This window comes from Scomber scombrus, chromosome 6, assembly GCF_963691925.1.
Source record: "Scomber scombrus chromosome 6, fScoSco1.1, whole genome shotgun sequence".
NCBI classification, from domain to species: domain Eukaryota; kingdom Metazoa; phylum Chordata; class Actinopteri; order Scombriformes; family Scombridae; genus Scomber; species Scomber scombrus.
The window spans coordinates 19,382,522-19,398,437 of record NC_084975.1 but is presented as its reverse complement, the minus strand read 5'-3'; the positions used below and the strand labels follow the sequence as shown (position 1 = coordinate 19,398,437).

General features: G+C 39.4%; 1 protein-coding gene across 1 annotated transcript; it reads right to left on the bottom strand.

The window, feature by feature from the left end:
• Positions 1–320: 320 nt before the first annotated feature.
• ccdc33 (coiled-coil domain containing 33) lies at positions 321–14,990 on the bottom strand. The gene is made up of 11 exons (XM_062421517.1): positions 14,880–14,990; positions 4,857–5,062; positions 4,686–4,743; positions 2,488–2,683; positions 1,613–1,701; positions 1,394–1,525; positions 1,180–1,273; positions 962–1,086; positions 693–773; positions 483–599; positions 321–383 (listed from the first exon to the last, which is right to left on the bottom strand). The coding sequence occupies exons 1-11, from the start codon at positions 14,988–14,990 to the stop codon at positions 321–323; spliced, it is 1,272 nt and encodes a 423-aa protein (XP_062277501.1).
• Between the last annotated feature and the right edge of the window lie 926 nt (positions 14,991–15,916).

Here is a 15,916-nt window from a genome sequence, read left to right as displayed (position 1 = left end):
CAGTAATTCCATAACAAATAGAGTAATTATATGTACTGTATATTAATGATGGATACGTGTAGCCTGTTTGTGTACAATAGATTGAAAAAATGTACAGAAACTTCATTCCATATGTGTACACAGCAAAGTATTTTAAAATTACCTTTGTACCACAGTGATGAATAAAACAATGCAAGTGATACAAACTGTCTTGTTGTATGTAATTTATTAAATATTTTAATATCTCTATCTATACATATTATATTAGATAAAGGTCAAATTCAAAATAATGTCTGTGTGTTCCAGACTCTGGCCGAACAGGTTGATTGATCATTTGCTGATCATTTTACAGGCTTCTGCTTCCTCTTTCCGCTTTGCTGATATAAGGGATGCGATACAGTCCTCTGTAAGAAACAGAAAGCAACAGTAAAAATCATCTCAAATACTTAAAAAAATATAATGATTACATGCAGCACAATATGCAAAAATGATGGCTAACTGACCGAAGGAACATTATGAAGGATTGTGGTGGACGTCCGGATAAAGCCATGCCTGTGCTCGTTGAGTTTGGTCAACATTTCCTGTTTCTGTCTCCCCCATAACTTAGAGTTCTCCTCCAGCTTTCATACATGCAAACAAAGAAAATAACATGCACTCAACAATGAATGAAAAAGTTGGTCAATAAGTCATTTTTAATTTTTTCTTATTTTCACCTGATCCTCCAGTGTTTGGACTCTTGACTCTGCGTTCTCCAGTTTATTTAGTAAACTCAGTCTCTCCTTGGCTGGTAGCACCTTTTTAATCTAAGGGGGACATGACACATGTCAGTTTGAGTTTTCATTAGCTGCAAGACAAAATGAGTGTACAGTGCAATAAAAGCACAATAACATTTTTCATTGAGTTCTTAATTGATCCTCAGCCCTTTAACTTGACCAAAGTTTCACATCACTGTTTAAATAATGGCTCGATGGTGTATGACTACCTGTGCTGACTGCTGTTTAATGAGGGTGACAGGTTGCTGGCGATTCCAGTCCAGCTCTTTTCTGAGACGAGCGTTCTCTGCTGCCAGTGCAGACTCTATTTCGCCCTTTCTGTGGTCAAACTCACCTACACACCGTGAGGAGAAGTTTGATGTTCTTTCGGCATTAACGGCTAAAGTGAATACATTCTGTTCTCTCTCCTCTCCCAAAGTCCACGCACCTCTTTTCTTTTGCTCCACCTGCCTTTTTTCTCCACTCAGTTTATTCTTCTCTTTGAGTTTGCTATCCAATGCATTCTCCATCTTTTGGATGACCTAAAAAATGTGTAAACCACAAGTGTGTATTACCCTAACATATACACCATATACTTTTATTTATAGAAAGAAGCACTGTGAAATCAAACAGGAGTGCCAGCAGTGTAGCTGACTGTTCACCTTTTCTTGCTGTTTCACTGTGGCCTCCAAAATTGCCATCTTTGCCAAGCGACTCTGGTGGCGCCGCAAATCTTCCTCCTGCTGCAGCTGCACTCTCTGGATCTTTAATAGTTCCTCCTCACTGTCATTCTTCTGCATGGCGAAATAAAAAACTAAATAAACACTACATACCCACTGATATGAACTGTTAAAGTATGTTTGTTTGGTGTATTGTCTAACCCTGATCAGCTCATTCTGCAGCTGCTGGATCCTGTCCCTTTGCAAGGCAGCTTTACTGGTCTCACTGGCCAGCTTGAATTTTAGAGAAGCTTCAAAGGAGCAGAAGAATACATCTGGGTAATGAAACAGTGTCTCTTATTATTCATGCAGGTATTTAAAAGCATATGTGCAGATATTTTTGGTTACGTTCATATAGCAATTTCAGAAAAGGACAGCTTCTTTCATCTAAGAGTCACATCAGAGTGAGCATTTGATCTCTTATGTCTGAAACTAGTTTCAATGACTTCTCAATTTTAGGATGATTAACATGTCAGTTTTGAAGTTTGGTCATTTGACAATGATGATCAAAATATCCATCAATAAAGCCTTTGAAACAGAATGGATTTTCTATTCATTGGAACTTAAATCTAATCCCTTGGCTTTCATGCCAGCAGAGAGACCTTAGGAAACATCCTTTCACTGAGGGTCACAAACTGTCCTTCAGGAGATAAGGGATGTACTACCCACAGAGCTTATCAGGGTCCGTGGCCTAAAGGAGCTGCCTTACAAAACAGCACAGCCTGCTTGGGAATATACACTCACAAGGATTAGCAAACACACAGTGATCCACCTTCCACATCACTACTTCATCTGCCAACAAAATTGCCCTTACATCCATAACAACATGCAGTGAAGGTTCAGCAGTCGCCAGTTGACTAGTTAACTTAATACTTAATAAATCGGCAAATTTTTCTGTCTGCTCAATACGCCTGAGCTGAGAGAATGTCAATTATTGTGTTTTTTTAATGAATGCATTATTTTGTTCAGGCTCATTCTTAGACAAAATGCTAAGAAATGGATAATATATGTCTGAGTAAATGATAGGTAGTGCTTACCTATCCTGTCAGCAATCTCAGCCTTGGTCATGACATCGATGTCTGTATCATCCAGCAGATGACGGCCAAGGTCCTGATGCAGAGACAGATCGCTGCGGAGCTGGCTGTTTTCCACCTCCAACGTCACCACCTGTGTCCTTAGTGTTATGATGTCTTCTGCCATCCTACTCATGGCTGAACGATAGTTTTCTACCTCCTGATGGAGAGATGAGGCCAATAAACTGGGATATTTAATTTTAATCCTTTTAAGGCTAATCTGTAGTTTGTGTTTCTTAATTGCAATAAAGATTGATATTAAGCACAAAGATGATTATTAATGATCTCCTTCAATGAAATACCTCAAGGTCATTTGTTATCAAATCGTCAACAAGCAGCAATTTGGTGGTTGTTTTCTGCTAGTCTTTGCTTTATGCGTTTCTCTTTTTTTCCCTACATATTTCAAGAACCAAATTGGGCTAATGTCACACAGCAATCAAAAATACTTCAGTAACCTGGTGGGACAGATTTAATACCAAGGGGTTCTACAGTATGCAATCACCACCACTAGATGTCTCTTTAACCCCATCTGTTAATAGAGTTCTCCAGGACACACCACAGGATATTTCACCAAGACTGTGCACCAACCAAATATAAAATATCCCAACTGTAAATGAATTGCATGTACAGTTTGTCACGAGGGTCAGTGTCTCAATGAATAACTGATTTATTTTAGTTTTGGAAAAGCACAAAACATGAGACATGACTAATGGGACATAACTGGAAGCCAAAACAGAATATTATGTCACAAAGTGTGATGTTCCTGTAATTGATTGTCTAAGGTTGGGGTACAAAGTATTCATGACTCCAGCTCCTTAAATCCAAAGGGACAATAACACCCAACCCTGTGAAGGTCTTTTGTCATGGAAGATTTATCCGGGCATTTTGGATAAATCCTAGTCACGCGTATATATTGAGTGTCATCCTGTGAAAGCCCATTTGTTGAACTGTAGGGCAAATTTCATGAAAGTATTTAACGGAAAAAAAACAAACAATTGGGAATTCTATAAAAAATCTTTTAAAAATAATTTATTGTATATTTTCTCTTTTCTTTTCATATTTTCTACATTGAAATTCCTCCAAATCTGCAATACCAAACTGACTTTAGCTTTTTGGAAAGCAATCGGAGCTGCTTTACTAGAAGCCTATCATTGCATCTCTCTGTGTAAGGCATGTATGTGTCATCTGGCAGCATGTGCACGCTCATTGTTGTCTGCCCTGTCACATGTCCCTCTATCAAGTTGAATAGAGAGAATTGAATGGAGAGTGAGGGTCCAGCTGCGTGTACGTATGAAGGGGGTGACAATTACGGGATTCCAATCTCGGATGGTGTGGATGTGTCTCCCGCGGGACTCAATGGTGAAATTGAGCATCTAATTGAAAGGGCAAGGAACGAGGTGACAATCATGACTGTAGATGAGATGGTGTCTCTGCTGGGGGGCCCACAGGCATGATGGCATGGATGGCTCGCCATGATGAGTCTGGTAAGTCCTTTCATGTGTCTAAAATAAACGAGGAGTGAATACTGACGGCTCCCTCACTTGTCCATGATTTGGAGATATTAGAGGGGCCTTACTGTCATACATACTGTCACTCTATAAGACAATCGTACCACAGACAGAAGGCAGCTGTGGTGAAGCATGAGGGTGTGATATGCATTTTTCCAAGCCATTATCATTATTATTATGCATGTACATTTAAATGTATGCACGTATGCATGAATCACTATGAAATTGTCCAATAATACCCATATTTCTGCCTTTCTTTCATATAATTAATCAAAATCTACATGAATTAACGTAAAATATATAGAGATACATGTATATAATTTCGATCCATAGATGTAAGCAATCAATTTAATAAGCAGCAAATGAAATTATCAAGAAAGGCTCACAGAAACAGGAGAAAATGTCAAGATATGCATAAAACCCTCAGACCTTAACAAGTTTCAGCCTCATCACCTCACTCCTCCTTGAGCGCAATCAGTCTGAGAAATGTTAATCTATTCTACTAGCCGCCATTTTGTCTCACAACTGCGAGCCTCTGCTTCAGCGTGGTGTCTCCTCTCACTGGTGGTCCTGTGTCTGTGTTTACTAACTAAACATGACAGAAGGGATTGCCACAGATTGATTCAAGTTTATATATTGGTTATATCTGATCACCTTTGTTTGGAGGTCGTTGATCTCTGCCATGTGGGGATCATCCTCATGCAAAGGGGGTCTAAAGAATGAACCCATTTAAATGTGAAAAATTACACATTAAATATAAAGCTCTGTATATTTAATAAATGTCTCAATAAACCCATGTTTCTTACGTGTAGCGGTCTTTCTTACCGTTTGTGTGGGTGATGTACTTGGTACGTGTGGTTTATGTTGGGTTTGTTGGCCTGTGTAACCTCTGCTCTCTCGGTTGGTCTCTCCTGTTCTTGTTGGGCTGCTCTGTGGGGTTCAGTGTTCGCTCCATTGAGGAGGTATCGATAATCTGGAAGGATCTGCACCAGGGCATCATGGGATGGCAGGTTGTATCTATCTTTATGAAACTGTAAAGGGAAATAGATTTCAGTGATGAAATTGGTGCCCACACTGAGTTACAAACTGTCTTATAAAACACAAGAGCTTATAAAACACAACAGAAAGCAAAGGAAGGAACTTAGCATGGAACAATTTCCCATCAGAGTTAGAGACAACTGCCTGATCTCTGCAAATGTAACATTAAAACACAAGTAACATTTTCACAAAAACCACATGCTTTTATTCAAAAACATTGTAGCTTTGACCTCTCAATACTCACTGTATGTGTGTGTGGTCTGTAATACCTCTTCATCTCTTGAATAAAAATGCCGTTACATCACTATGCATACAGTGCCCACTTTATAACAAGAGAGCTCTTAGTCAACAGCCCAAAAGTCCTTGAAGTATGAGCCTCGCATACACAATGTATACTGTTAATGATAGCAGTTGCCAGGTAGCAGGAATTCAAAGAAATGACATGAAATAGAGTAATTACTGAATCTATTATCATCCCACACACTCTCTCTCCAACACAAATACATCCACACTGTCAGAGAGCCCACCTTTATAGTTGCAGGGTTGCAGAGGAATTTTGTCTTTTTTGAAGCCTTCATCCAACAGAAAGTGTCAGAGTCTTGATCAGAAGAATGAATACATGGTGGACGATGTTGCGTGTGGAAGTGCAAGCTCTGACATCAAGTAAGGAACAATCAACCTGTAACCACAACACAAGCCATAGCAACCTTTCAGGCCGATGTGCAGGATTCTTGTTATGTACAAAATACTGTAGTATCGTGTTTTAAAATCAAGAGTGCTCAAAAACAAAATAATAATGCACAATACTTAGCATTTTCAAATCCCTCTCCTGTAGCCGTGTTGGGAAAAAAAACAATCAAACCTTATATGTTTGCCTGGAAGCAGCATGTAACAATCAATGCAATCAAAGGGAGGTTCCTGCTCAGTGAATACCAGCCCCCAGATGAATTCTGTCCTAGCCTGGATAAGCAGATGGATGTGGACCAAGTAATGATTTCTGAGTGACATGCTGTGCAGCACCTGTAGCTGCCTCTCAACTGTTTATCCCCAGCTTCACACAACTCAGTGAGAGTCAGATGTCAAATCTCTATTACAGTGCAAAGGAAGTATTGAGCTAAATACTTCAATTTAAAAAGCAAAATAAATTGGAAAAAGAAGAAAACCAATGCAAAAGGCTGACGTTGTGTGGGAGCCTTTTACTAATTACTTACTGTATGTGTGTTCTTTTTGCATGTTTTTTATGGGCGTGAATTACATTAAACATTCAAACTTACACTTTATATATGTAAAGTGAATAATTTTGTATATGGACATATACAGGTATATGCAAATGTCTGTAAAAACCCTCAATAGCTCTGGATCAATATCTATCCTGCTTGGTTAGCTCATTAGTGGTGAAGGCTGGGATCAACAATAATTGATGGCACAAGATCTGATTGAGACTAAATGATAAGTGGGGGCAGGGAGAGAGACTCATCAGTGATGTATAACACTCGGTTCTACCGTAAACACTTTCACAATCTCAATATATACTTGATCTTCATCTTGTGGTGACAATATAATATACAGTATAAATAATAATGTTTGTATGCTGCCAAATAAATACATAAATACACTTCTTAAACCTGAACTTTAGGAAGTCACTTTAACAAAAACTGTGAAAAAAACAGAGAAAAAAACAAAAAAACTACTGAAATACAATCCAATTATGTTTTGAAAAATAATTGCTCAAACGTGTACATCTAAAAATTGGACAGTATCTGTATCAGTAGTATGACACAAAACCTGGCAGGGAATTCAATTCAATTTTAAAAACAATTCTACCAGAATGTGCATAAATATCTCTCGTACAGCTTAACATATCATACTGTGTTCAGTTTTTAGATAAATATTGTCATAACTGACTACTCTAATTCATGATAAATAATTCACTGGATGCTTGCAGCTATGTGCTCTGCTATAAGACATATAATCTCCTCTAATCCAACAAGGGAAAACCTGTACAAGTAAAAAAACTAATATCACATTATCATGTATGAGGTTGCCCGACAAATTTACAAAATCCTCAGAGCAAAAAATTAATATTCATATTTTCTGCTTTCAGTCACTGCTTGTATTCTGACCCTGTTACATATAATCACTGGAGTGCTGGGAAGGGGAATGGTATGTTTGCTGTGTACTCCCATGCAGGAGAGGGGGTAGGGTGTGGGGGGTCTCAATGAGACAGTGTCGGTCTGTGGCCGGTGCTTTCGGTAACATCATCAGAATTCAGCACACAGCCTGCAAACTGCAGCAAATGGGCTCTTCATTGGAGTGACAGCTTTGAGTCACTGCCACACAGAGCTTCAATTAGCCTGCCAGAGCAAGGCAGCTCCCAGGAGCTTTCTCTACCTCTCTTTTTCCACATACTCTACCTTTCAGTCGTGTTCACCACCTTTTCTTTTTTTTTGTTTCAATCCTCCATCTGACCTAGACTTCACACTTTTTTCTCTTTTCCCACATTTGACCGCCGCACACTCGCTGTCCTTCTTTCCTATAATAGCACCATCCTCCTCAACCCTCCCATGCTGCTATCTACACAAGACAAGGCGAGCGGAAATTCTTGTAGTGTGCTAATGGACACAGAGGTAAAAGGGGTGTCGGCGAACTTAAGGCCACTGAGGGGGAAATAAAAAGCCGTAGCCATAGTGGTTTACACACAGCTGGTCTGTAAGTCACCACAGGAATTCAGCAGAGCACTGTTGGCTGTTCGGTTCCTCTTTTATGTCTGTGCAGCTGCAGTGGAAATCTTTAATCAAGGAATAACAGGATTAGAAGAGAAAAACAATCATTATATAGTTCTACTTGGGCACAACAACACAGCATTTTTAAGTTTATAGTTCTACAAGTAAGACAGATGGTATACATTTCACAAAATACACTGAACAACAACTATATGTACATATTTTATAGTCATTATGAATTATTGTAAATATATGCAATGATTAAAATATCACACCTAAATACAGTTTTTAAATAAAACTGAATTCAACCTTAAATCTTTGGACATACATCTGCTAAATTCTGCCACAGTTTACACACCAAACAAAAAAAGGCTTCATTATAGCACTGAATCAGATCAGACACTAAACCTACATTAAAATTTTAAGTCAGACAAATTTGTATCAATGAATCTGCATTTAGTCTGCATGCAATAACACAACATGAATTCCAACAAATTTTTATTTCATCCAGCTGTGAATAAATTGTGTTATGTGGCCCCCAAAATGTAATTACTAGGCTCCCCTGAGAAAATGACATTTTGCTCTGTATGTAATCATATCTGTGCCCTGTCAGCAAAATAAATTCTGCAGTGAGCCATTATAGTAGAACTGTTAAAGGACTGGTATGAAGGTTTTTAAAATATGGCAATAGAGACCACCAGGGATGAGAGAGAGAGAGAGAGAGAGAGAGAGAGAGAGAGAGAGAGAGAGAGAGAGAGAGAGAGAGAGAGAGAGAGAGAGAGAGAGAGAGACAGAGAGAGAGAGAGAGAGAGAGAGAGAGAGAGAGAGAGAGAGAGAGAGAGGTGAGTGTCAAGGGCAATGTGCAGCTTTGACTGAAGGACGTGAGAGGCTGACAGCCAATGCCACTCCCTATGAGGTCCACAGTGAGAGCAAAGCCAAGGATTATCAGTAAATCAACGTCTGTCCATTATGGTTATGCTGCCGTGAGACCACAGTGCTCAATAAACAAACAAGCCACTTGCGTAAAAGCAGGATTGGAATAGTGTGAGCAACGAGTCAACGAGTGCATCCAAAACACACCTCAGTAACAACAGCGGGGTGATGAAAATAAAGCAAAAATATGACCTCAAGACTGTAATCACTGCACACACACAATCAATGCATTAAATTGTTGACAGTAGTATTACTACTGAGTATTATTCATTTTCTACACTCTTGGTTAGATAACATTTTCATGGCATCTACTTTCCTTATACACTGACTAAATAATTAAGAGCTCTGATTAATTGTTACAACAAGCAAACAGTACTAAATAAAGATCTTTTTTAAGTCTGTTGAATATGATGTGTAGGCCAGGATATCTCTGCAGCATGACAATACTTAATTTAAAATGGTATTTAAAATTGCAGTTGACTATATTGAGATAAATGTTGATTTAATAAATGTTTAATTTATTAGCCCTACCTAATATCATGTCTAATTTCAGTTGAGTGTGCTAAAAACCGATGAATCCCTCAGATTGTGGTGTGAAACAGAGCAGGGGTCCCTCACGTATAACTTTCCAAATAAAACCATATCTGCAGGATAGCCTGCTGGGTCTCCAAAGTAGTAAACATAATGTTATATGGAGACAACTAAAGGCTTTTTGGGGGTCTTAAAGATTATTTTAAGTTAAGATTCTTATCTTGTGATGAATATATTTAGGCAAACAATTTAAACTATATCATCATTTTATGGGCAAGATCCTGTCAGTATAAAATTTGACTGATTTTAAGATTTTTCCAGTTTTTAAGAAAAACAAAATGGCAAGTATATAATTTATTGGAGACAATTGAATTTCTATTTTTTTACTTTACTGTATATCTTGTGTGTTTCCTGTTGATTTCCTGGTCAGAAAAGACATAGGAAGTGTCACTTAGCCTCAGGGGACAAGGAAGCAATCTAAATCAGCCCTGAAGCCTCACCAGCAGCAACCTGGTTTCCAGACTGTAGTCAGTCACAGCACAGCAAGTATCAGTGACTGCTTTTTCCCCACTGGCTCAACATGACCTTTCCAAAATGCTATACAACTAAAGCTTAATGACTAACACACCAGTTGACATTTACAGAAGCCAGCTTGCTTTCAAAAAGTTAAGAGAAACATCAAAACATTAATGTTGTTTGTAGCCAAAAGGGATCCCCAGTGCAAGGTATGGAGATAAACTTGCACAGTGTAACAGTATCTGGAATTCAAACAACAAACTTTTAAAATCATTTTTGCGAAAATTAATGCATTTGTATTGCAAATTGTAGCATGCGCTGGGTATTGTTATTGGTTTCTAAAAACACACAAATCCAGATGAATTAAACATATTTGCTTTATAATTAAAAGCACACCACATCTCGTGTCTAAGCTGTGAAAAGGGCATGAAGATTGATGAGGGCATAGTAGGCGTGCCTACTGTGTGATACATCATTCCTATTTTGACAGGACTGTCACTGGGATTGAATTTACATCAGAGGGCGGACAAGTGGTGCAATGATGTCAACACCCAGCCTCACCACCCTTTCCCGAAAACACAGGTCTGAGGTCAGACAGTCAACTGACTGAACCCCAGCCCCTGTCAGAAGATGGATATCTTAAGAACACTTTGTGTCCGAAAGCCACTGACCTGCATCTTGATTCACCCTGTATGAGAGAGCAGGTCAGTAGAGCAACTGCCACAGAAGAAAGGGTCAATGGACCCAAATGATGACCACATAAATTGCTCCCATTTCATTGAGTACATTACTGTGGAGAAGATGGTTGTTAAGATTGCTGCTTGGCATGCATTCAGCAGTCATAGCTTCTATGCAACCTTGGAAAAGACCATTTATCATGTGTAGAGAGGAATTAATAGCATTAGCTATGGGTCCATCAGAGGGTTAAATACTTACATTAGCTTCATATCGACCGAGGGGAGCAAAGGCACGGAATGCTGGAGAGATATTGTGCACTCTGGGTACATCATTTACATTTCTAAAATCAGATAAGGAACCTGGAATGAAGAAGTTAACCCTACAACCCTTTTTTGTGCAGGACAATGCTTTCTTTAATGACCAGGCTGGGCTATTCAGCAAGGGTTCATGATGGACAGCCTTGCATAGATGTATAGATGATAGGCCATTATCTAAAGCTGATCTGATACAAGACAAGCTAGACAATAGCTGACACTGCTGGAACAGCTTCATTGTGAAGCAGTGGTAGCACATCTGTATTCAGAGGTGTTTGCAGGGTTACACATTTAGCTGACGTTGAGGTGGGAATAGCAGAATAGCTTTAAATCTGTTCTACACGGTCTGCTCCAGCTGCAGGGTATAGATACAGGCACTTCAAACCTGCACACCAGAAAGGAGCCAAGGAGCTCCCTGGATCCCCACTCCGCCCTTATCAGGGAAAAACAGGAGAGCGAGGTAAACAACTGAGGAATTAGCAGTAAATAAGCCTGGAAAGAGTCTTAATGACTCTGCTGTCTGTTAAAAGAGTCACAGAGCGTTATACGCAGGGTGTTGTCAATACAGTTCTCAGAGGATGCCTGTGAGATAAGTTAAATTGTAAATTTACATAAATGACTCTTTTTCATTTGTGTCACATTATAGTATATTAGACAAAATACCTTCAGTATGGTGGATTTTGGTCCAAGTGGTAATAATAAACACAGGCTTGGGGCTCTTCCAAATAGAAGCTGTCAGAACCTTGACTTATGATGACCCCATAGTGTTCAAGGTCTCTAAAGCTTTCAGCTCTTGTATTTAGAGTCAGACTGAACCGCCCACATTCATGATCGGCCGCCAGCACATGCCTGGTACTCTCCACAGCCTGCCTTTATGCTTTTGTCTGTCAAGGCCAGTTTATATTGCATCAGTTTTGCATACATATCAGCTCAAGACCTACGTATACTGGACAGTGCCCAAGTCCTGTTGGCCTTGTTGATTACATTATCTACTGTATGTGTTCAGTGTGTGGGGAAATGAAATAATGGAGAAAACAATATCTGTGTCTGCATGCCAGCACAGACACAACACAGACAGGAAAAATGTCAACAGTGTGGTAGAAAATGCTTTTGAGACAAGAGAGAAGCCACACAGTTAGAGTAAAAAATGTAAGAATATCTATCTATCTACACACACACATATACACACACACATACATACATATATACATGAAAGCTTTTATAGGTCTGTTAAAGGAGTTAAAATAACTGGTTTCCATTCAGGTATGTTTTAGTTTTATTACTGTTTTTTTACATCTTCATTTTAATCTTAATTTTCTCTAAAAATGTAACTCACTGAAAAATATGCTTACAACTGTCAACATCAATCAAAACAAAGAACAGATGATAATCATGCTTCACACTGAAAATACAAAACCACTAGATGTCACTATGGCCCCATCCCAACCCCTGTCAGCTGATTGACTCACTAACCTCTGTGTGTAAGAAATGCTGAGCGACTGACTGTAATGGGATGCTCACACTGCTGTGTTTAAACTGCATAGCTGCAATCTGTGGGAAAGCATCTGTGTAGCTATTACTATTCAGGACCAGTTCCACTATTTCCATCACTCTGTCTGCAATACTCTCAAACCACAACACTGCCCGGCGGCATGGTGCTCAGAAATTACTGTACAATGTAGCTCTGTTGGAGTACGACTGAATACATTAGGCTGCATCTGACCCCAGGGTCCTGCCTGTAGGGAGTACAGCAGCCCTGCCAATAAAAAATACATACAAGATTTCACACATGCTTACTGTTAATATTGAAATAATTGCAGTGGGGATGACACTCTGAGACTAGTTTGACAATGAAATGCATCACAATGCTGATACTGAATTCTGACTGACTACTAGAAAGGGCAAAAACTACAGCAATTCTCCTTATTATATTTCCCTTTTTCCTCCTTTCCTTTCTATTCATATCCAAACTTTTCAGTCATGCCTAACAAAAGGTAAAGTGGAGGTATACTTGCACAGCTGAACTACCTGACTGCTGCTATCAAGGTTGTTTGTTCTGACTGATGGGGGGGGGGGGGGGGGGGGAAGGGGGGGGAGTAATCCTTTTCAGCACCGCTATTGCACAAAATCAATGTTATATAAAGAGGCCTAATGAATTTGAAATTCGTGCTCAGAGTAGATATTGATCAGACTCAGTCAAAAGACTTTTGAAATACCATGTATATTTACAATCAATATGTAGTTCAAAACGCATAACTCTACTGTTATAATTCTGGTAAGAATAAAAAGCTTGCATGTGAATAACATCAACTATACTTAAATTCAGTTTTTTTTTTAAATTACACAACTTCATGGGGTTGTACATAATAAGCAAAGTGGCTGTAAATTCTATGTTCATCAGATATAATTTAGACAACAGAGCATTGATACGAGCAGCAGCATGGCTGGGCGAGGCACTCTTGCCTAGGAGAGATAAAATGAGTTCAGGACCCCTCCTTCTGATCTCCCCGAAGCAAGAGAGATGGGACGGCCACTGCGTTATTAAATGGTGCTCACTACAGTAAATAGAGAATCTGGATGCTCAATACCACTGCACATTAAATGCATTACCCCTGACATTAGTGCTATCAGCATTTCAAATACCAATACTATAGAAATAAAATCATGGTTAAGAAATTGCAATACCATATTCGTTTACAGCAAAGAGGAAAATAGGTGGTCATGTAAGATATGCTTGAAAGTGCCTAACTTAACATGAAGGTCTGGTGAACAGAACCTGCATCATGTGAGATCCAAATGTTCTCACTTCATTCTTTGTGGCTCATCAAAATGATGGCTGTGTGCTGGAAGGTATTCTCCAGACTCCTATCTAATATCATTAGGAGCGGATATGCACCGCCTGGACAAATCCAGCTGTGCCCCACAATTACATTTTAGCCTCTTAGACATATTTGACCCAAGTTCATTGCAATAGTGCTTTCCGGCCATGAGTTTATGATTGAGTTACTGGCTGAAAAAGGAGTCTAGTAAAAAATACTTATGAGTCTTATTAATATCCGATTTAACTTTACAAATTGTCATATTTTAATTAAATATGCGCCTTACATTTGTTACATGTCTACCAGCATTATACAAACAAATTATCTATCAAGACAACAAAGACATACCAAATATTTAAACTAGTAACGGCTCAAATACAACCTTACATCCATACATGTTCACATAATTGTTCTGCCTATTGCACAAGAGGCACTACTGCAAAAGAATGTACATTCTTTGAGCCGTTTTAATACTCTTACCATATATTTAGCTGGTAAGTAGAGAGGCTGAAATATGACACAAAAATAACAGATTTATTTCTGAATTCCAGCCAAGAAACCAATATGCCTATTGTGCCCTATTTTAGATCCCCTTTAAAATGTGAGAACCACATCAAAGTTTAAAAGTTCAACTGGAGCACAAGAGGCATGTTTATATAAATACACATACTATCTGACATTCATAGAAATCAGCACAGCCAGCAGGAAGCTGCATTCGTCTCAGAGTCAGACTCTATCCTGACTCTGCTCTGTCTCCTGTAATTTGAATGTTGGCTCACAAATGGATCTTTCATTAACCTGGCATCTGGAGGCCATCTAATAAGCAGACTTTTCCTTGAAGCACAACTCCAATCTGTCTCTCTGAGATGATGGTGCTGAACTTCCATGGGCACAGAGGATATGTAGTCCATGTCTTGGCGTATTTGAGGGAGAAAAAAAGAATACAAGGCACTAAGCTATGCTTAGTCACACAGCCCTGTCTCTGTCCTAACGTTTGTTTGTTCTGCTGGTCGGGGCCACCTGCTCACCGACACATGAATAATACTATGGGGATGTTACTTTGTGTTTTATCAAATACAGATTAAAAGGACCATCGAACCTTTTCGATCTCTAGGTTTGGGCATGCTCCCATGATCCAAAACTGAGGTTAGTAATTTATAGTGTTGTAAAGTCTAACACATCAACTTCTTCCTCAGCACAGGGCTCTTGTGTCAACAGCTGCAGAGATAGCGATTGTGAGTGCTGCAGTGATAGTGTGCCTCTCCATCCAGCAGCAGGCAACTAGTTGCAGCGAACCCCCCTGGCTCTGTCCATGATGCTGAGGAGAACAAAAGCATCAAAGCCAGAGCACTCCTCCTCACTCCTCTCATTCGGGGAGGGGCTGAGCTGTGAAGGGGGAGGCACCATGTGTACTTGATTCAATTAGGCAGTCTGTGAGGCCTCCCCTGGGAGCAGGCTGCAAAGAAGGCGGCTGCAGGCCTGTCTAACAAAGACGTTCAATCCACCCTTTGCCCCAGCTGAATCCACCTCATTAGTCAGCTGAGTAAGTGTTGATCATCTCAAACAGTGTCCTCACCACACAACAGCATAAAGACGAACAGATCTTCTCCTGACGCTCTGTCTGGCAGAAACAAGGCAACACTATAGATAAAAAAGTGTTCCATGGTTTGGATTTTCTTTGCGCTGGTGAGTATTTGCACTGCAGAGACTTATGAACTGGAGAGGACAAAAACAAAACCCTGTGTTGTGAATTTTGTGTATACTGCACATTCCATGTGTATTTGTTTTTTATGTGCATGCCAGTTATGTTTGCTTGTTAAATTACTTTTTCTGCAAAAGTTATTATCTGTCTCTGTCTGTCCATACCAGCTGCAGCACTAACAGAAATGACACAGGAATTCAGAACGAGAAAATAAGCCAGTAGCAATATCTCTGTCAGTCAGAGCTGTGTGCGAGCATCAACAGAAGCCATATCTCTTGGCAAACATCTGTCATATCCACTATCTGACTCACACTACTGAGAGTCCTGAATGTTCCAAAGTTTTGTCTGTATCACAGAGAGTAAGCAGAGCATTTAGCTTTTTTTAAATGTCAGACAGATAAATACAGACTGGCTACATTAGTATTCATTTTCCGTTCTGCTGGTCCTTTTAAACCCGGCAAATGTCTGTGTTTTGGCATTTGCACATTGTCAGAGTTGCTTAGAAGCAATGCTGGAATTTTAAAGGGGGAAAAAATGGAAACATCTGTTTGGTCTGCTTTAATCAGTGCCATGCCATATCTGTCAACACCAATCTGTTCAAAAATATTTTCAGGATCATTATACAGAGATG

Coding starts and splice junctions, on each gene's coding strand:
- ccdc33 (XM_062421517.1), bottom strand. CDS start 14,990: ATGGTGCCTCCCCCTTCACAGCTCAGCCCCTCCCCGAATGAGAGGAGT. Junction 1,702..2,487: donor TGAGATTGCTGACAGGATAG/GTAAGCACTACC, acceptor GCTCCTTTGAAG/CTTCTCTAAAATTCAAGCTG. Junction 600..692: donor TCCAAACACTGGAGGATCAG/GTGAAAATAAGA, acceptor CATGTATGAAAG/CTGGAGGAGAACTCTAAGTT.